Below are 21,996 nucleotides of genomic sequence, written 5' to 3' on the forward strand. Positions count from 1 at the left end.
CTCATTGCTCCTTTCCTGGTTTAGGCCTTAAAATTCTTATAGCGTTCAGCCGTCTCCAAATTTTCTATCTCTGCAGATGTCAGATACTTGCTCTTGATCAAGTTTTATGCCAAGGTTCTGATTGTGTCACTCTTAAAAACCTCCAGTGGATTTCCATTCACTGTATTATGTAAAAACTCAAGCAATGATCAATAAATATGATTTTGAAATTCTAATTTGGGGAAATGCAAATGCCTGGATCAGAAAGTCTAGATGGTTTAGGACCTTTAGTCTGCATTAAAAAAACGTTTCCAAGTGCTTCTGATGCAGTCAGTTGTTGGACCAGTGGAACCATTAGAATCAAATACAAATTTCTCAGCCCAGTATTTCTCTTCAGGGTACCTTTGCAGCCCCATCTTTTACTACTACTTCTCTACACGCCAGCGCATATGAAGTTTTTGTTGGCTTTCTGGACGCTCCTAACACCTTCCAATCACACCTTTTAAACTACCAGGCCGTCTTTCTATGAATCCTTCACAGCCAGAAGTGATCCCTGAACTCTGTTCTCAGAACTGGCTCACAGCCATATTCTGTCTTATTTCTTAGTTTGGGGATTCTCCAGCTTTCTCCCCCTGAGAGCTTGGAAGATCACTATCTGCAGAAACCCAGTTTGTCCTTTCTTATTTTTTGCGTGTACAGAGCCTTGTGCACTTTGTGGCAAGGGTCTTAAACAAGAATTTGTGGAATCAGTGCCATTGCCTGACTTGGTTACCGTTGCACATGCGGTGTCGTTAACTGTTCCTGGCTTATAGTGGCGTTTTCTACACGCATTTGTGGATTCAAAAAATAAATGAGCAGGACCCAGTCGGTCATTGCCCAGAGAACTACAGGTCCCAGCAGGCGTTGCGCGGAACGTCGGCGGACGCGGTGATGCAAGGGGGCGTGCCGAGCCCGAGGGAGGGGTTGTCCTGCGGGTAGCCGGAGGCTGGGGAGGCTCTGGAACCTAGGGTGAGAGAAGGAGCGAAAGGTGAGGGGAGCTGAAGGAGGGGACGCGCTGCCGGGCGCCCCCAGTCTATGGAGCGGGGTAAGATGGCGGAGGCGGAGAGCCTGGAGACAGCCGCGGAGCACGAGCGGATCCTGCGAGAGATCGAGAGCACCGACACGGCCTGCATCGGGCCCACCCTCAGGTACCCCGGGGACCGGGGCCACCGATGGGCGGGCACGGGCGGGACAGGGGCCAGGCTCCTTTAGGGCTGTGCGCTCGGCCGGCCGCCCGCAGCGCCAGCAACGGCCCCTCCCTTCGAGTATCCCAGCGAGCGACCTCCACCCTCGGCGAGGCGGGTCTCCCTCCACAGCCCGGACATGGGTCCCTCCTCGACCGCCGGCGCCCACCTCCCAGTTACTCTGGAGGCTCTTGCTTTCCTCCAGGCTGGGGCAGTCTTGGTTCTCCCTCCGAGGCTAGCACGGAGCTGGGCGACTAGAGCGCGCCCGGCAGATGGTGGCTCTTAGCAGATTTTCCCCTTGGGGACATCACCCTTTCCCTCCGACTCAAACCCCATCCTGTCCTAGACATAAGTCCTGCTTAACAGACAAAACAAATTCACCCACGGTCTGATGATCGGAAGTTAAACTCGTGCCTCCTTAAAATCACAGCCACTTCTCAGAAACGAGTTTCTGAAAATCTTAGGCCTGGAAGGAAGGAAGTTTCCAACCCGCGCCCCTCTCCTGGGACCGGGTACTTGCTGAATCCTGTTAGTAGGAAGACCTTTTCCAAAGGTGCAGCCTCATGGTAGTCTCATCGTTGAGAAAAAGTTATTACCCCTTCTGCCTACCCCCTTATACTCTTACTTTGCTCCCTCACCCCCATTTTATTTGTAGATGTCAAAACAAACCTCCACCTACCTCAACTTCGTGTATTTATCAAAACTCAGGCACCACTTACTATGTACAGTGCAAGACATTGTATTAAGCAATTTACAAATGAAACTTATTTCAATCGCAGAACAATCCTATTAGGTGGGTATTATTATTCCCCTCATTTTACAGATGAGGCACAGAGATGTTAAGTGACTTGCCCAAGGTCACACAGAAAGTGGGGGAGTGGTGTTTCCTCCTCAGGCTGCCTGGATCCAGGGTCTGCATTCTTAATCTCTGTTATGTCTCAATTGGTGATTATCATCTCTCTGTACGTCCTGTTAATTACTCACCAAATTCAATTTCGAGTCACCTTTCCCTTTCCCCTCTGTTTACTAGTGCCCTGGAACTAACTCATCTTCATTCTTTCTCTTGTACCTCCTGATCTCCATGCAGTCAGTAGATAGATAATTCTCCTACCCACCTTGTACAGTCTTGGGACACTGTTCCTCCCTTCAAAAAAGGAGTTATTACTCACTACTTTTTTTTTCCCCCCATAGGGAGAGTTGCCTTATGAAAGAGTGTTTGAATGAAGGAGGAGCAGGCTGGAGGCTTTATTCCTCATCTCCACCTACACATCTTTCGTCTCTCGGGCACATTGTTAGCCTACTTCCCTCTGTGCCCTCTCTGGTCATGACCATCCTGAGTAGTCTGCCTTTGTCCCTTTATTGTATTGGGATCATGACCGTCATACTCCTTTCTTTTCCCATTTTCTTGAGCTTTAAAGGGTGAATGATCCTTATTTCATTATCTTTTATAAAAACTACAGACTACTTACTAGTAGTCTAAGTGCATTATTAATGGTTATTAACATTGGGTTTTTATAGCACAAAATGTTACTGGAGTTACTGAGGTTGCTGTTTCAGTATTTTACTAAGAAATTTGGCTACTGAGCTGCAGTTCGCAGTCAAGCAAAGTTCCCACTAGAGCAGTTGGGATTACCAGTTTTTAGGAAAGATTCTTTTTTTTTTTTAAAAGATTTTATTTATTTATTTGGGAGAGAGAATGAGATAGAGAGAGCATGAGAGGGGGAGGGTCAGAGGGAGAAGCAGACTCCCTGCTCAGCAGGGAGCCCGACCGGGGACTCGATCCCGGGACTCCAGGATCATGACCTGAGCCGAAGGCAGTTGCTTGACCAACTGAGCTACCCAGGCGCCCTAGGAAGGATTCTTTATCAGAACACCATCAATATTGTCTTGAGTTGGTTGTGGTTTTCAATTGCTATCGTTCTTGGTTTATATGATAAGTGACTTCAGTTTAGTGTTATCAGTGTAGTTTGTTGTGATTTATTATGTTAACCCTCCATTGAATCATAATGCATATCTGTTCAACTGAATTTTGGCCTATAATTTTCTAGTGTCTTGACTTAGGATATATGCATTATGGTTAAAATATGTTACCCATTCTCCCTAAAATTTGCTTCATTGTTGTCACCGAGTTCTTTTTTCCCTAGAAGGTGGGGTTTTGTAGGGGTAGGTAGATTATGGGATCTTTTGCCCTAAGGGGACATGGTTAAAAAAAAAAAAGGGTTTGAGAACTACTGCCCCTATCCTACCAGTTTTAATTGCTTTTCTTGACTCCCTGGATCATTATTAGGGGCTCTTAATTTTTGGCCTCATCCTGTGTTTAGCAGGTAACCCTAAATCTTACTATCATCCCCAAGATTCAAGCACTTGAACATCCTATAATGCAAGTACTAGTACCCACTGTTTTGGTCTTTCGTCTAGGTGGTTTCTGCCCATATTCATAGGGGATGATCTCACCGTTTTCCCTTATCCCATTCAGAGGCAGCAGCTTGCGCAGACTTGATGTTTCAGAGCCCACGCCTTACCCTGGATGCCCCTCCATCATTACTATCCCCTCTGTTTTTCCATCACAGTCATTACATAGGTTTGATTAAGGCATTAGGCTCTCTTCCTTAACTTTCCCCTCAACTGTAAATCTCAAATCCTCTACCGCTCTTCATAGTCCTTTTTGTTTCTTCCATCTTTTGAAGTAGCATTTCTAAAGCACCAGATTCTTAGCTGTTCCTGAGCTGGGTTTTGTAACTGAAGAGGAACTAAAGAAGAGAACAGTAAGTTGTGGTAAATGTAAGAGTAGTATACCCATCCCCACAATATCTGCTCTTATTGCCTAACCAGTCTTTCCTTTGCCGGCTGTTGCTTGTGAATCATTACTTGCTTTCTTTCCCTTCTGGGATACCAAATTAGTCTTCCAGTCTTACCCCTTTTTGTTTGAGGAGCCACAGTGGCTTGACTTTTTCATTGTATAGCTCTCCTTATTTTAATCTTGAACAGTGCATGCAATGGTAGTCAATTGCCATATATCAAAAGGGAGTGCCTCTCCTGTTTCACTGTATTCTGAAAGGCCCAAGCATATCCACGCATATAGAGGCTGTTGCCTAACAAATTCTTTTGGGAAAGCAGCCATCTCTTTCTTCTCTGTCTTCATCTTAAAAATTATTTTGTTAGCTGCAAGTCCTAATTTTGCAGATGAGGAAAGAGACCCATAAGATATTAGGGCCTGTCTTTTTTTTTAATTTTTATTTTTAATTTCTTTTTGAAAAAGATTTATTTATTTATTTGAGAGAGAACGCATGCATGAGCAGGGGGTGGCAGAGGGAGAGAAACTCAGGCAGACTCTGTGCTGAGTGCTAAGCCCATCACGGAGCTCGATCTCACAACCGAGATCATGACCTGAGCCGAAATCAAGAGTTGGACACTCAATCGACTGCGCTACCCATGCACCCCAGGGCCTGTCTTGTTTTTAAAATAATATTGATTCTTGCTCTGTAATGCTAATAGTAAAATATTGATCAGAAATCACTCATGAACAATAGCTCCATATTTTCATTTTTCAAATCCCATCACTTATTTCTGGTCTTTCATATCACTATTCAGTAGAAGTCATTTCCTCATTTTGCTCTTTGGGTACTAGCAATTAACATTCAGTCTTTTATGCTATTGAAGACTTTGTTTTTAAGCTTTTAAATTTAACAGTGAAATATACAGCCTTTAAAAATATAGCTTTATTGAGGGGTGCCTGGGTGGCTCAGTTGGTTAAGCGACTGCCTTCGGCTCAGGTCATGGTCTTGGAGTCCTGGGATCGAGCCCTGCATTGGGCTCCCTGCTCAGTAGGGAGTCTGCTTCTCCCTTTGACCTTCCTCCCTCTTATGCTCTCTGTTTCTCATTCTCTCTCTCTCAAATAAATGAATAAAATCTTAAAAATAATAAAAAATAAAATTCTTAAAAAAATATAGCTTTATTGAGATATAATTAATACACCAAACAGTTCACCCCTTTAAAGTATATAATTCACTGGTTTTTAGTATATTCACAGAATTGTATAACCATTATCATAATTTAATTTGAGAACATTTTTGTCACTTCAGCATCCATTAGTAGTCTACTCCCCAGGCAATCACAACTTTCTGTCTTTATGCAGTTGCCTCTTTTGGACATTTCATATAAACGGAACTGTACAGTGTGGGGTTGTGTGTGTGTGTGTGTGTGTGTGTGTGTGTGTGTGTGTGTTTGACTTAGCATAATATTTTCAGGGCTCATCCATGTGGTAGCTTGTGTCAGTACTTCAATTCTTTTTATTGTTGTGTAGTATTCCATTGTATGGATATACCACATTTTATTTATTCATGAGTTGATTGACATTTGGGTTGTTACCATTTGGGGTTGTTAGAACACTGCTTCTATGAACATGATTGTACTAATTTTTGTGTGGACATATGTATTCATTTCTCTTGGGTATATACATAGGAGTAGAATTTCTAGGTAAGCAACCAGTTTCCATCTAGCATGGAGCCCACTACGGGCTCGGTCTCATGACCCTGAGATCATGTCCTGAGGTGAAACCAAGAGTTGAACGCTTAACCAACTGAGCCACCCAGGCGCCCCTGCCAAACTGTTTTCTAAAATGTCAGCACCATTTTACGTTCCCACCAGCAATGCCTGAGGGTTCCAGTTTCTCCACATTCTTGTCATCACTGCTTATGATTTTTTTTTTAATATTACCTATCTTAGTGGGTTTGAAGCTGCAATTCACTGTAGTGTTGATTTGCATTTCTCTAATGGCTAATCTTTTCACGTGCTTATTAGTCATTTGTTTATCTTCTTTGGAGAAAAGTCTATTCAGATCCTTTGCTCAATTTTTAATTGGGTTGTCTTTCTATTGTTGAGTTGTAGGAGTTCTTTACATATTCTGGATATAAGTCTCTTACCTGATATATGATTTGCAAATCGTTTCTTCCATTCTGTGAGTTGTTTTTTCATTTTATTGATGGTATCATTTTCTGCACAGAAGTTTAATTTTTTGTAGTCCAGTCTGTCTTAAAAATATTTTTTTTGCTTGTGCTTTCCTTTTAGACTGTTGCTTTATATATTTTGTTGTTACAAACCTGTACTATTGGTGTAGGGACGGTTTTTTATCTTGCTTATTTAACTAAGTTGTTTGTAAAGCTGTCTCTTACAGAAAACAAATTGGGATGTTTTCAATTGCTGTTTTGTGCAATGTCATTTGATAATTAAATATAGGGATCTGTTTTCTGCATTTATTACTTTTGTGCCTTTGGCCACATGGCTTTGTTTTCCATCCTCTGCGTCCCCTATTACCTAAGTTGTACAGAAACCAGTTAAGCAGAATCCTTGGTTCATGACGTTGTCATTATTGGCACATGCGTGGACCTCTTTAAGCTATTAATTATTTTTATAAGGAACTTAGCACTTGAGTGGGCAAATTTTTCTCTTCTGTTAAAATGGGGATGATACCATGTACGTTATAGGAACAGTATTTAAAAAAAAGAGAGACAAAGCATTCTTCACGGTACCTGCTGTGTAGTAGTTACTCAGTGTGAGTCGTCTTCTGCCCTGTTACCTTTGAGTTTGCTCTGTGGACTTAAATATTTCTGTTTTGGGAGTTATGTTGGTTTAGTGGTTCTTCACCTTTTTTTTTTGTTTTTGTTTTTTTCTTTACTCACCTATTTGAGGGATATAATATTCATCAGTAGTCAGACCTATCAAATAATTATTTTGGGATGGAGTGGAGAATGGAGGAGATTAGGACACAGTTATAAAAGCCCCTCCAGTGATTCTGATATAATCCTCCTTGACAATCAAGGAAGGGAAAGAAATGATCTCTCATTGCTGATTGCTTATTTTTAACAAGAGCTCCCCCCTTTTTTAAAAAAGATTTTATTTATTTATTTGAAAGAGAGAGATAGAGAGCACAAGTAGGCAGAGCTGCAGGCATAGGGAGAAGGAGAAGCAAGCTCTCTGCTGAGCAGCCTGAGGCGGGGCTCACCCTGGGATCATGACTTGAGCCGAAGGCAGCCGCTTAACTGACTGAGCCACCCAGGCGCCCCAATAATAGCTCCCTTTTAAAAGTAACATTTTTATATTTTAATTCTGTTACATGACTTTCAAAAAGAAGAAACAGACCACAAAAACTTAATCCTACCACCCTGTCAAAACTCTTATATTTGCATACTTTTTAACTTTTTCCGTATGCGTTTTATTACATTAGGTATTAGAAGAGTGCTATACTCTATGTACTATGTTATACACAGGTTCATACATTGTTATATGTTATACAGCTAAATTGTTTTAGTGGCTTTATCCATGAATTCATTCATTCAACAAGTATTTATTGAGCAACTTTTATGCACCAGATATTCTTCTCAACTCTGGGGTACAGCAGGGAGCAAAACAGACAAGTTCCTGCCTTTATGGACCTTAACATTCTTGTGGAACACTCACAGAATAAACAAGCAAACAGATGCATAAAGTAACGGTTGGGTATTGTTTTCGATTAGCTGTTTAGAAAAAGTTGCTCTGGCAAAGGTTTGACTAGAGTGAAGGAGCAAGCCATGTGACTCTCCAGAAGTCTTTTCCAGACAGAGGGCACAGTTAAATGTGAAAGCCCTTAGGAGAAGCATGATGGTGGGAGGCAATGGTAGGAGATCAGTCTGGGTCCAGATCATGTAGACTAAGAAAGAGGTACAAGAGCGTTTTGAGCAGCAGAGTGACATGCTCTTGGTGCTATGCCGGAGATGGAGTAAGAGAGGAAAGAGGGAAGTCAGTCAAGGGGTATTTGCAGTAATGAGAGGCAAGAGGTGGCTGTGGCATGCAATAAAGTGTTGGGAGGAGGTGATAAGAAGTAACTGGATTTAAAATATATTTTGAAGGTAGAGCCAAGAGGGGTGGGGGGGACCAGGTGACTGGGTAATAGACATTAAGGAGGGCACATGATGTAATGAGCACTGGGTGTTACAGAAGACTGATGAATCACTGACCTCTACCTCTGAAACCAATAATACATTATATTGTTAATTTAATTTAATAAAAATAAATAAATAAAAAAAGAAAGTAGAGCCAAAATGTTGGATTAATTATGAGGGTTAAAGAAAAAGAATCAAGGATGATTCCAAGGCTCTTGCTTAAGTAACTGGGTGAGTGTGGTTGCCATTTATTGAGATAGGGAGTAAAGGATGAGGAACTTCATTTTTTTAAAAGATTTTATTTTATTTATTTATTTGAGAGAGAGAGAGAGCACAAGAGGGGGTAGGGTCAGAGGGAGAAGCAGACTGCCTGCCGAGCAGGGAGCCCAATGCGGGACTTGATCCCGGGACTCCGGGATCATGACCTGAGCCAAAGGCAGTCGCTTAACCAACTGAGCCACCCAGGTGCCCGGAACTTTATTTTTCTTCATAGCACTTAAACTCCTGCTTAACACATAGGCTTCTCCATTAAAATCGATTTTCCAGGTGGGGAGAGATTTTGTTTCTTTTGTTTGCTGCTGTATCTTGGGAACCTGAAAGAGTGCCTGATGTACAGTGGGTGCTCAATAAATATTTATTGAATGAATAGAATACAAGAATTGTACCACAAACTGTTAATTATCTGGGGGTTGATAAACTGATTTGTAGATTAACTGTCTTAAAAAATATGACCAGGCTATTGAGAAAAAATAAAACTGAACATCTGGAAAACTTCAACATATGAGATGTGTTTATTTTTTAGAATTACATATAATTTTATAGTTCCTCTTTTTCTTCAGCAATCAAAAGTGTAATCTAAAATAATTGGCCCCTAAAACCTGTTTAGTATTTTGTGTTGTGTTGTTAAAAGTTTGCAAATTTAAGTATGATAAATCTAGTGATTAAAATATTATAATCTAAGTGCACATTGTACAAATAAAGCTTAACATTCAGAAAAATAGAATTGTACATTTGGGGAGAAGGGGGTAGGTAGCATTAAATAAGTTTCATTACCATATGGAGTAGGAGAATGACTTTTTGTGGTTTGATAAAGAGAAGTTAGGTTTTATTTTAATAATGTCATTGAATTGTTAAGCAAATTGGAAAAATGAAAAACTGAGAAAGCTGTCTTGTTAGCTGATAAGACAGTACTGATTTGGTTCAGTTAGCAACGGACTCTGTGTCTGATTTTTTTGAGCTAAATAAACAAATTTTCATTGAAGTTCTTCCAGTGGAAGGTTATTTGATGTGTCATCTGATTATTTAGATTCAAACCACACAAACACTAATAGTCAGATGTTAAATGGGAGGATACTATTTGGCAGTCATTCCTTTGGTGAATATCAAGAGTTTATTAGTTATCAGATCCAATATATAATGCTGGTGAAACTGATCTCCTGGAAATATAATGTTGAAAATAAAAAAATGAATAGATGAATTATCTTTATTTGTCTGGATTTGAAATATTTTATTTAATTTTTCTTTGCATTCCCCCTATTTTCCCATTTTATTAGTTTGTTGTTTATTCTTCTATTGTGTTCTTCATGCAAATATAAGCATTTATAATTTTATTTTCTCCCCTTTTCATACAATAAGTAATACGCTGTATATACAGTTCTGCAGCTCATCAATATATTTTGGAGAGCTGATCATACCTGTATTTAGAGGTTTTCCTTGTTTTTAACAGCTACATAATATTCCATTGTGTGAATTTACCATGGTCTATTCAGCCAGTCCCCTATTTCTGTATAGTGGGGTTATTTCTAGTCTTTTGCTGGACAAAATAATGCAGCAATGATTAACCTTGAACATTTGTCATTTCTTCTTTCTTTCTTTCTCTTTTTTTTTAAGATAATGTGTGGGTGTGTGAAGGGAGGGGAGAGGCAGAGGGAGAGGGCACCCCCATTTGTTATTTCTTATTGTACTTTTCATACTTTATACTTTAGGGTAGATCCCCAGATGAGTGATTGCTGGGGCGGGGGTGGGGAGTGGTGTGCCTGGGTGGCTCACTTGGTTAAGCGTCTGACTTTGGCTCAGGTCATGGTCTCAGGGTCCTCTCCTGCCCCTTTTGCCCCTCCCCCGGCTTATGCTTGCTTTCTCTCTCTCTCTCAAATAAATAAAGTCTTAAAAAAATTCTTTCAAAAAAAAGAGTGCTTGCTGGCTAAACTGGTGAATCTATATGTAATTTGGTATGTATTACACTCTTTTTTTTTTAAAAGATTTTATTTATTTATTAGAGAGAGAGAATGAGAGATAGAGAGCACGAGAGGAAAGAGGGTCAGAGGGAGAAGCAGACTCCCCGCCGAGCAGGGAGCCCGATGCGGGACTCGATCCCGGGACTCCAGGATCATGGCCTGAGCCGAAGGCAGTCGCTTAACCAACTGAGCCACCCAGGCGCCCTGTATTACACTCTTTAGAGGTTGGACTATTTTGCTCTCCCTCTAGTGGTCTATGATATTGCTCATTTCTCCATAGTTCTTTCCACAAAGAGTGTATTAGACTTGATTTTTTGCCAATATGATAAATGTTAAATGGTATTTCAGTGTAGTTTTCATTTGTACTTCTATGAGTGAGGCTGAACATCTCTTCTATGTTTAAAGGTTTTTTTGTATTATCTGTGTGTGTGTGTACTGTCTCTATCCTTTGCTTATTTTTCTGTAAAGTTGGTATTTTTCTTTGATTTCACAGCATCAGTAAAGAACCTTTTGTTGTTATGCTTTGCTTAAATACACCAGGAGTATACAGAACGCAGTAAATTTTGATTACTAAAACAAAGAAACCATTGTTTTTTAAGGAACGAAAGCCTCAAACTTGCCTTTTCATTATTTTAGTTGCAAGGGGATATGAATAAGCAGACATTTTATTTTATTTTATTTTTTAATATTTTATTTATTTAATTGACAGAGAAAGAGAGACAGCGAGAGAGGGAACACAAACAGGGGGAGTGGGAGAGGGAGAATCAGGCTTCCGCTGAGCAGGGAGCCCGATGTGGGACTCGATCCCAGGACCCTGGGACCATGACCTGAGCCGAAGGCAGTCGCCCAACCAACTGAGCCACCCAGGTGCCCCTAAGCAGACATTTTAAAAGAATTAAAAAAAATCTTATTTCAGGAGCTCCTGAATGAAATGACATTGTAAATTTGAAATAGCAGAGATAGTTGGGGTGGGGGGAAGACTTAGTAAAAATCAAAACTGAGTTACACACAGAGCTGAGCTTAAACACATGAGACCCGAGGTGATTATTAATAGGTAATTTTTTTTTTTAAAGATTTTATTTATTTATTTGAGAGAGAGAATGAGAGACAGAGAGCATGAGAGGGAGGAGGGTGAGAAGGAGAAGCAGACTCTCTGCCGAGCAGGGAGCCCGATGTGGGACTCGATCCCGGGACTCCAGGATCATGACCTGAGCCGAAGGCAGTCGCTTAACCAACTGAGCCACCCAGGCGCCCCTTAATAGGTAATTTCTTAGAGATTTGTTTCATGACAGTGGGAAAGAAGAGTAAAGCCATTTTATTTATTTAAATTTTTTTTAAAGATTTATTTATTTGACAGAGAGAGAGACAGCGAGAGAGGGAACACAAGCAGGGGCAGAGGGAGAGGGAGAAGCAGGCTTCCTGCCGAGCAGACAGCCCGATGTGGGGCTTGATCCCAGGACCCTGGCAGATGCTTAACGACTGAGCCACCCAGGTGCCCCGAGTAAAGCCATTTTAAAATAGTATCTGCTGGAGTATTTAGAAAACAAAGACGACAGTTTGCTCAAAGACTCACCAGTATTGCATGAACTTTGTTCCAGTATTTGAATGAAGGAGAATTTAGGGACAACAGTAATGAAATATTTTAATACTTTGGCTATTTTTAAAAAACACTTTGTGATGTGTATCTATAAATTATATTTATTTTATAATTATATTTATATTTTCCATTTCTGCAGAATGGTAAATGGTAAATGTTTTCCCCTAACTGCAGGTAACTTAATATTTCTGCCACGTCTGACTAATCTTCTCTTATTCTGGTTGACAGTTGACTGTTCTTTGTCTCTCTTTTTTTTCTGATTTTCCCCTTGCCTTGTTCTAGACAGGGATTAGACAATTTCTAGAAATCTACAGGATTTAAAAAGTGCACATAATAGATACATCCAAAATGGTGAGGAAATTGGGGTATGAGAAAGCAAAGTTAGGGAGAAGACTATGAAGTCAAGAGTGAGAGCAATTAAAAGATCCACATTTGAAGGTCTGTACATTTTCTAAAGGTAGGCCATCAGTTTGACTCTAGGCTTTCCAGCAGATAGTGCAAAAAAGAGACATGCTCTGTTATTTGAATCATGGTGTTGTAAAATTAAAAAGTAGTTGCTTAAGGAGAAGCACAGCTATTCTTGGTTCGGTGTAAGACCAGAGAACTCTCTCCCATATGTCCTCACAAAGAAGGCCCTGTATAATGTAACTTTAATATCCATATAGTAAATGCAGCAATATGTGACAGGCTGTTACTTATATTGTCCTTTAGTGAAAGCATATGGCATAACCAAAATACAATTTAGTAAAGGCAGATCTGCAGGGAGCCAAAGGAATTCAGTTCTCTGCTGGTCTTGGCTTACTAAAGGCATAGATTTTATAATACCTCTAGTGGAAGTTGAAAGGGCATTATCCCCCTGCCCTTTTATTGTTTGATCATTGATCACTTTGAGAATCTTATGAACTCTATCTCCTTTTCCTTAGTAAAATGTATATGTATCCAGTCTCCATGATTTCTGATGTGGAAGAGTGTATGCATTGCATATATGCTGGTAAATTCTTCAGAAGTACTACTTTTAATAGTCAAGGTTTTTGATAGTAAAAAAGAGTATCAGTAAGTTCAAGGTTATGTATTTTTTTGTCTGTTTTTCTTAATGTATCACTTGCCTATATTTTTAATTAAGCGCAGAGCTAAACCAGCTGTGGGTTGGATTAATACCTATTTATGAAAATTGAAGAGGCTGATACAAGCCACCTTATTCCTCCAGAAGAAGTGGAGTGAGAGTATCCAATGATAAGGCAAAGATTCTTCTTTAGAAGTAATTTGGGATGTGTTCTAGCACTGAAATAAATGCTGTTAAGTCCACAATGATTTTATTTGGAATAATCTTAAATTTGATGTTGAAAAATAACCAACCCACCTTGGCCGTTTAAAAATTTGCCAATGAATAAAGTAACCATAGATGTTTGCCTTAAGCTATACAATTTGGAATATACTGTCTGGAAAATGTATGCCTCACTAAGGAGGTTATTTACCTGGAACCTACCCTGTTCTAGGTTTATAAATTAAAAAAAAAAGAAATATGCAACTCCAAGAGCATAATGACTGATAAAAGAATTTTTTTTAAAAGATTTTATTTATTTATTTGAGATTGAGTGAGAGAGAGAGAGAGAGCAGAGGCCAGGGGAGAGGCAGAGGGAGAGGGAGAAGCAGACTCCCCACTGAGCAGGGAGCTCAGTGCGGTGCTCAATCTCAGGACCCTGGGATCATGACCTGAGCCCAAGGCAGACGCTTAACCGACTGAGCCACCCGGGTGCCTGATTGATACAAGAAATTTAAGCATGTGATATATATTTGTATAACTAAAATTTAGAACTTTGAAATACACATTATCTGGTGAAACATCCAAGTGAACAAGATCTCTCACAGTGCAACCAACTAGATTACCCTAATGTGATCTATGATGATACATATGGATTGAACACTGTTACAAATACCTGCTTGCCTTTCAGTTTTGAAGATAATCACATTAACATGTACCTTGCACTGTAGTGAACTTACCTTTAGTCACGACTGTGGTTTGATAATCCAGATTGATCAGTGGATTAAAGCAAAAGTGAAAACAATGATAAACTTTTTTTTTAAAAGAACAGTTCTATCATTTTTTGAGTTTTTAGATGCTTCCAGTGTTTAGAATGCTAGATAAATGTTCTCTTGTATGTTAGATAAATGATGAAGGCCATTTGCCAAAAATGATGATTTGGCTTAAAAATACAAGCTCTTTTGCTATATTTGTTTTTGATTAAGAAGCTGTGGAATAACACAGGCTTCTAATTTTGATTGTGCTTTTATATACTTGGAACATGACAAACTCTGTGACTAAAGTACATCTTTTGGCAGTATATTGTCTAATGGAGCACTGACATCTTGCAGCATGTTGCAAGCCGGGTGTTTACTCCTATTGTTCTCAGTATCTCTATTTTTGAAACTTGGCTTCTTTGTTTTTCTCTTTGCAGATTGTACCTTTGTTTCTTTCCTTATATTTGTGCTTGCTTTTTAGTTTTTGTACCCCCCTTCTATTTCCTGTAATTTAGAACTTTAAAACACATATTATTCAGCAAAACATCTAAGAAGACAAGAATTACCACAGTGCAGCTAACTTCCACTTGCTGGGATAGCTCTACTGCCGATAAACAATAAAATTCTAGAGGTATTGATATAAAATGTGATCTTCCCAAGCAATAAGAATGAGTAAAAACAGCAGACATCAAGGTTGACTGAATATGTTATGAAACATTTTGGTAAGGAGTTTGGTTTTGGGAAAGACATGTTTGTATAACATATTATAAAAAAAGGAGAGAAATAAGGGAACTAGCCAAGCAATTTGTTTTTGGTGAGGTAGAAGAATTTCTTGACATTTGTAAGGAAGAAGTGTACAATGACGATCTTTTGGCATTGGAGTAGTAAAAGTAAGAGGAAAGTGAAATGTGGCTGTGACTATATACATTATTTGCTTTTTTAAAAATTAAAATTTTCATTTTGAGATAATTATAGATTCATGTGCAGTTGTAAGAAATAATACACAGATCCCTTGTACCTTTACCCAGTTTCCTACAATGGTAACATTTGGCAAAGCTGTAGTACACTATATCATGACCAAGATATTGACATTGTGTCTTCAAGGTCAGGATTTAGAATACTTCCATCACTACAGGGATCCCTTACATTGCCTTTTTACAGACACAACAGCTTTCTTTTTTCTCCATCCCTTCTTTAGCCCCTGACAACCACTAATCTGTCTTCTATTTCTATAATTTTGTCATTTCAAGAATGTTATATAAATGGAATCATACAGTATGTAACTTTTTGGAATTGGTGCTTCTCACTCAGCATTAATTCCCTGGAAATTCATCCCAGCTGGTGTATCTATAGTTTGTTCCTTTTTATTGCTGAGTAGTATTCCACGGGATGGCTGTGCCACAGTTTGTTCAGTTATTCACCCATTGAAGAAGATCTGGGTTGTTTCCAGCTTTTGACTATTAAAAGTAAAGCTGTTATAAACATTTGTGTAAAGGTTTTTGTGTGCACATATGTTTTCATTTCTTTTGGGTGTATACCTAGGCGTGGAATTGCTGGGGCATATGGTAACTCTATGTTTAACTTTTTGAGGAACTGCCAAACTTATTTTCCAAACTGTCTGTACCATTTTACATTCCCACCAGCAGTGTGTGAGGGTTCGAGTTTCTTCAGATCCTTGCTAGCATTTGGTATTGTCACTGTTGTATTTTAGTTATTCTGATAACATGTATAGTAATAGCTCATTGCGGTTGTAATTTGCATTTCCCTAATTGCTAATTATGTTGAACATATTTTCATATGCTTATTTGCCATATGTATATCCACTGTGTTGAATTACCTCTTCATGTCTTTTGCCCATTTTCTAATTAGATGTTTTTTTAATGTTGAGTTTTAGAGAATTCTTGATGTATTGTAGATACCAGTCTTTTGTTGATATGTGGTTTGTAGGTAGGTTTATTCCACTGTATAGCTTGTCTTTTTACTCTCTTAACAGGATCTTTTGCAGATCGGAAGTTTTTAATTTTGATGAGGTCTAATTGATCAATTTTTCCGTGTATGAATCATGCTTTTGGTGTCAATTCTAACACCTCTTTGCCTAGCCCTAGATCTTGAAGATTTTCTCCTGTTTTTTTTTTCTATAAGTTTTATAGTTTTACTAAAATGTAACATCTATGATCCATTTTGAGTTAATTTTTGTAATTTTGTAATTTTTGTGTAAGGATTGAGACTTACTTCAAAGATATTGTTTTTGTCTATGGATGGCTAATTGCCCTAGTACCATTTATTGAAAAGGCTGTTTTTCCCCTACCGAGTAGCTTTTGCACCTTTGTCAGATTTCTTGGGGAGGGCACCTGGGTGGGTCAGTGGGTTAAGCATCTGACTCTTTTTTTTTTTTTAAAGATATATCTATTTTTAGAGAGAGAGAGAGAGAGAGAGCATGTGTAAGAGGGGCAGAGGGAGAGGGAGACAGAATCCCAAGCGGACTCTGTGCTGAGCCCAGAGCCCAATGTAGGGCTTGATATCACAACCCATGAGATCATAACTTGAGCTGAAATCAAGAGTCTGCTGCTTAACTGACTGTACTGCCCAGGTGCCCCTTAGTGTCCCACTCTTGATTTCAGCTGAGGTCATGATTTCAAGGTCGTAAGATCAAGCCCTGCATGGAGCTCTGCTCTGGGCATAGAGCCTGCTTAAGATTCTCTCTCTCCCTCTCCCTCAACCCGCCCCACCCCCGACTCCTGCTTCTCTCTTTCTCTAAAACAACAACAAATTTCTTGGGCATTATTGGTGTGGGTCTGTTTCTAGGTTCTTTCTTTCGTGTTGATCTGTGTGTCTGTTCCTCTGTTAATATCAGTTTTGATTACTGTCTTGATATTGGGTAGACTAATTCCTCCCACTTTAATCTTTTTCAAAAGTTTTAGCTAATTTTTTTTTAAAATATTTTATTTATTTATTTGACAGAGAGAGAGAGAGAGAAAGAGAGCGCACAAGCAGGGGGAGTGGCAGAGGGAGAGGATTGAGCAGGGAGCCCAATGCAGGGCTCGATCCCAGCACCCTGGGATCATGACCTGAGCTGAGGGCAGATGCTTAACGACTGAGCCACCCAGGCACCCCAAGATTTTTTAGCTAATTTAGTTCCTTTGTTTTTCCATGTAAAATTTAGAATATTCTTGTCTATATCTACAAAAATATTTTGCTAAGATTTTGATAGGAATTAGATTAAGCCTCTACATCCTATTTTATAGAGAATTGGCATCTTTACTTCATGAGTCTTTCAGTCCATAAGCATGGAATGTCTCTCAATGTATTTAGCTTTCTTTAGGCTTCTTCTTCTCATCAGCATTATGTAGTGGTTAACATACAAAGCGAGTATGTGTTTTGTTAGAAAAGTGATTGTAAATGGTATTATATTTAAAATTTTGGTGTCATTGTGTTTGTTGCTAATATATAGACATATAATTATTTTTTTGTATGTTTATCTTGTATCTTTGTGACTGCTGAACTCACTGGTATAGGAGTTTTTTTTTGTAGATTCCTTGGAGTTTTCTATGTAGATAATAGTGTCATCTACAAATACGGACAGTTTTAGTTTTTTTTTTTTTTTTTGATCTGTATGCCTATTCTTTCATTTTCTTTCACTGGTTAGAACTTCTAGAACTATGTTGAATAAGACTGGTGAAAGTGGACATCTTTGCCTTTTTCCTGATCTTAGAAAGCATTCAGGTTTTCCCCCAGTAAATATAGCATTTTAAGGTTTTTGCAGATGCTTTTTATGAAGTTGAGAAAGTTCCCTTCTATTCCTATTTTCTGAGAATTTTATCATAAAAGAATGTTGAATTTTGTCCAGTGCTTTTACTGCATTGATTATATGTTCATGTGATTTTTCATCTTTACCTTTGGTGGATTACATTGACTGATTTTTTTTTTTTTAAGACTTTTTTAGTTTATTTATTTGACAGAAACAGACACAGCTTGAGAGGGAACACAAGCAGGGGGAGTGGGAGAGGGAGAAGCAGGCTTCCCGCAGAGCAGGGAGCTGGATGCGGGGCTTGATCCCAGGACCCTGGGATCATGACCTGAGCCGAAGGCAGATGCTTAACGACTGAGCCACCCAGGTGTCCCTACATTGACTGATTTTTGAATATTGCATGAGCCTGCCTCCCTGAAATAAACCTAACTTTGTCATTGTGTATATTTCTTTCTTTCTTTTTTTTTTTTAAGATTTTATTTATTTGAGAAAGAGAGAGCATGAGCAGGGGGAGGGGCAGAGGGAGAGGGAGAGGCAGACTCCTCGCTGAGCAGGGAGCCTGATGTGGGGCTGGATCCCAGGATCCTGGGATCATGACCTGAGCTGAAGGCAGACACTTAACACTTAATTTGCCAGTACAGATCTTCCTTGACTTACGATGGGGTTATGTCCTGATAAAACCCCATCATAAATTGAAAATTCCATAAGTTGAAAATGCATTTAATACACCTAACCTACCTAACGTCATAGCTTAGGGAGCCTACCTTAAATATGCTCGGAAAACTTAACATTAGCTTACAGTTGGGCAATATCCTCACAGTCTATTTTATAATAAAGTATTGAATTTCTCATGTAATTTATTGAATACTCTTCTGTGAGAAACAGAATGGTTGTGTGGGTTCAGAGTGGTTGTAAATGTATTGGTTATTTATACTCCTGATTGCATGTCTGACTGGGAGCTGCACTCACTGCTTCTGCCCAGCACCCATGAGTGAGAATTGTACTACATATCACTAGCCTGCGAAAAGATCAAAATTCAAAATTTAAAGTATGGTTTCTACTGAATGTGTATTGTTTTGCACTGTTGAGTAAAGCTGAAAAAGTTTAAGTCAAACCATGGTAAGTTGGGAACTATCTATTTCTCAGGGATTTTGTGTTTATGAGGGCTATTGGTCTGTAGTTTGATTGATTGATTGATTGATTGTCTTCTGGTTTTGATGATAGGGCATACTAGCTTCCTAAAATTATTTGGGAAGTGTTTTCTCCCTCTTCTATTTTCTGGAAGAGATTTTAGAATCAATGTTAATTCTGCTTTAAACATTTTGTAGAATTCTCCAGTGAGACCATCTAGGGCTGAAGATTCCTTTTTTGGGATATTTTTAATTACAAATTGATTTTTCTTCATAGTTCTAGGACTGTATAAATTACTAGTTTGTATCGAGTGTATTGTGATAGTTTGTGATTTTCTGGGAATTGTTTATTTTATTTAAGTTGTTAAATTTATGTTAAAAGAGTTCTCTTTTATTATCTTTTTGATGCTGCAAGGTGTGTGGTGATATCTCTGGTTTCATTCCTTGTATTGGTAATTTGTATCTTCTCTTTTTTTTCTTTGTTACATGTTTGTCAATTTATCTTTTCAAAAAACCAGATTTTTTCATTGATTTTTTTCTGTTTTTCTGTTTTTAATTTAATTGATTTCTGCCCTTGTCGTTATTATTTCCTTCCTGCTGCTTGTCTTTTAAACTTATTTTTACTCTTTAGGTTCTTGAAGTATAGGAGCTTAGATTACTGATGTGAGTCATCTCTGAAGTATGCATTTAAAGCTGTAAATTTCCTTCTCAGCATTGCTTTACCTGTGTCCCGTAAATTTTGGTATGTTGTATTTTCATTTTCATTCAGTTTATTGTATTTTTTGATTTCTCTTTAGACTTCCTGTTTGACCCATGAATTATTTAGAAGTGTGTTGTTTACTTTCCAAGGGTTTGAACATTTCCTGTTATCCTTTTATTATTGATTTATAGGTTGATTTCCATTTTGGTTGGAAAATATATTTTGTTTGATTTCAGTTCTTTTGAATTTGTTGGGTTTGTTTTATGGCCCACAGTATGGTATGTCTTGGTATGTATTCTGTGCACACTTTAAGAGAATGTGCATTCCTCTGCTGTTGGATAGAGTGTTTTACAAACATTCATTAGATCCCATTGGTTGGTGGTGTTACTATGTTCTATATCCTTGCTGATTTTTTGTCTATTTCTGTCAGTTGTTGAGAGGGATGTTGGTCTTTAAGTGTAGTTGTGGAATTGTTTGCCTCTCCTTTGAGATCTGTTATTTTTTCCCTCACATGTTTACCAGTTCTGTTGTTTGATATTTACACATTTAGGAGTGCTGTATCTTCTTAGTAGATTGAGCATTTCTTTTTTTTTCTTTTAAAGGTTTTATTTATTTGAGAGAGAGAGAGAGAGAGTGTGTGTGTGCACAAGTGAGCAGTGGGGGAGGAGCAGAGGGAGAGAGACAAGCCGACTCCACCCGGAGCTCAAAGCCCGACATGGAACTCAATCCCACGACCCTAAGATCATGACCTGAGCTGAAATCAAGAGTTAGACGCTTAACCGCCTGAGCCATCCAGGCACCACATTCTTACTGGATTGAGCATTTAATTATATAATGAACGTCTTTGCTATGAAGTCTACTTTATCTGATGATAATATAGTTATAATTAATGTTTGGATGATAAATTATTTTTCATCCTTTTATTTTTTTTTTAAAGATTTTATTTATTTATTTGACAGAGAGAGACACAGTGAGAGAGGGAACACAGGCAGGGGAAGTGGGAGAGGGAGAAGCAGGCTTCCCGCTGAGCAGGGAGCCCGATGTGGGGCTCGATCCCAGGACCCTGGGATCACGACCCAAGCCAAAGGCAGACGCTTAATGACTGAGCCACCTAGGCGCCCCTCATCCTTTTATTTTTAACTGGCCTCTATCATTATATTTGAAGTGGTTTTCATATTGGTAGCATATAGTTGTATTGTGTTTTTTAATTCACTCTATCAGTTTCTGCCTGGTGTATTTAGAACATTTACATTTTATGTATTATTGATATGGTAAGGCTTAACTACTGTTTTATTTGTTGTTTTCTGTTTATTCTCTCCTTTTTTTCTCTGTTTTTCATGCCTTCCTTTGAGTTACTAGTGTTTTTGAGTATACCTTTTTGCATAGCTTTTTTTGTGGCTTCTCTAGGTGTTAACATTATTTATATATAACTTATCATAGTTTACTAGTGACATCGTGTTACCAGTTTAAGTGAAGTATAGAAAGCTTACCTCCCTTTATGTCCCTTTATTCTTCTTTATTTATAATATAATTCTCTTAAATATTTCCTCTACAAACATGTAGAACCACATCATTGTTTTAAATTTTGCTTCAAGCAGCAAACCTAATTTAGAAAACTTAACAGAAGTAAAGCCTATTGTATTTACCCATATTTTTGCTTACTGTGTTATTTTTCCTTTCTGATGTTCTGAGATTTTTTTTTAAAATCGCTTCCTTTCTGTTTAGAGCACTTCCTATAGACATTCTTTTGGAGTAGGCCTGCTGGCAACAAATTGTCTTTACATGAGAATGGCTTAGTTTTCCTTCACATGAAAATGTCTTGAGGATATTTCTGCTGGGTGTGTGTTTCTGGTTTGACAATTCTTTTATTTCAGCAAGCGTTGTGTGACTTTTTTCGGCCTCCATGGTTCTGATGAGAATTTGCTATCATTCAAGTTGTTTGTTCTCTATAGCAAAGGTGTCATTTTTCTGTGGCTACTTACATTATTTTTTCTTTGTCTTTAGTTTTCAGGAGTTTATTACGATGTGTTTTGGTGTGGATTTCTTTGGGTTTCTTCTGTCTGGGATTCACTGAGCTTCTTGAGTCTGTTGGTATATGTCCCTTGCCAACTTGAGGTTTTTAATCTATTATTTCTTCAAGTACTTTCTCACCCCACTTTCTTTCTATTCTCCTTCTGGGACTCTGGTGACACAAATATTAGATCTTTTGGTACAGTCCAACAGCCCCTGAGGCTCTGTTTATTTCTTTCAGTTTTTTTTTTTCCCCACATGTTCAGATAATATAATTTCTATTGTTCTGTGTTTTGGTTCACTAATTCTTTCCTCTGTTCCTTCCATTCTACTCTTGAGCCCATCCCCTGAGTTTTTATATTTGTTTTTGTATTTTTCAGTTCTAAACACTACATTTGGTTACATTTTCCTTTTTTTTTTTTGCTGAAGCTTTCAATCC

At 38.6% G+C, this 21,996-nt stretch overlaps 1 protein-coding gene across 4 annotated transcripts in view; it reads left to right on the forward strand.

Moving 5' to 3' along the window:
• Positions 1 to 952: 952 nt before the first annotated feature.
• The window catches only part of EXOC6B (exocyst complex component 6B), a 609,012-nt gene continuing 587,968 nt past the window's right edge, over positions 953 to 21,996 (forward strand). For all 4 annotated transcript variants that reach the window (XM_028116269.2, XM_088026464.1, XM_028116270.2 and 1 more), the window contains exon 1: positions 953 to 1,166. In XM_028116269.2, the coding sequence (XP_027972070.1) occupies positions 1,054 to 1,166 (113 nt within the window). In that variant the 5' untranslated portion in view covers positions 953 to 1,053. The remainder of the gene's footprint in view (positions 1,167 to 21,996) is intronic.

The sequence above is a fragment of the Eumetopias jubatus genome, unplaced genomic scaffold (genome assembly GCF_037043125.1).
Source record: "Eumetopias jubatus isolate StellerSeaLion01/CBP00866 unplaced genomic scaffold, mEumJub1_p1.0 scaffold_9, whole genome shotgun sequence".
Classification (NCBI taxonomy): Eukaryota; Metazoa; Chordata; class Mammalia; order Carnivora; family Otariidae; genus Eumetopias; species Eumetopias jubatus.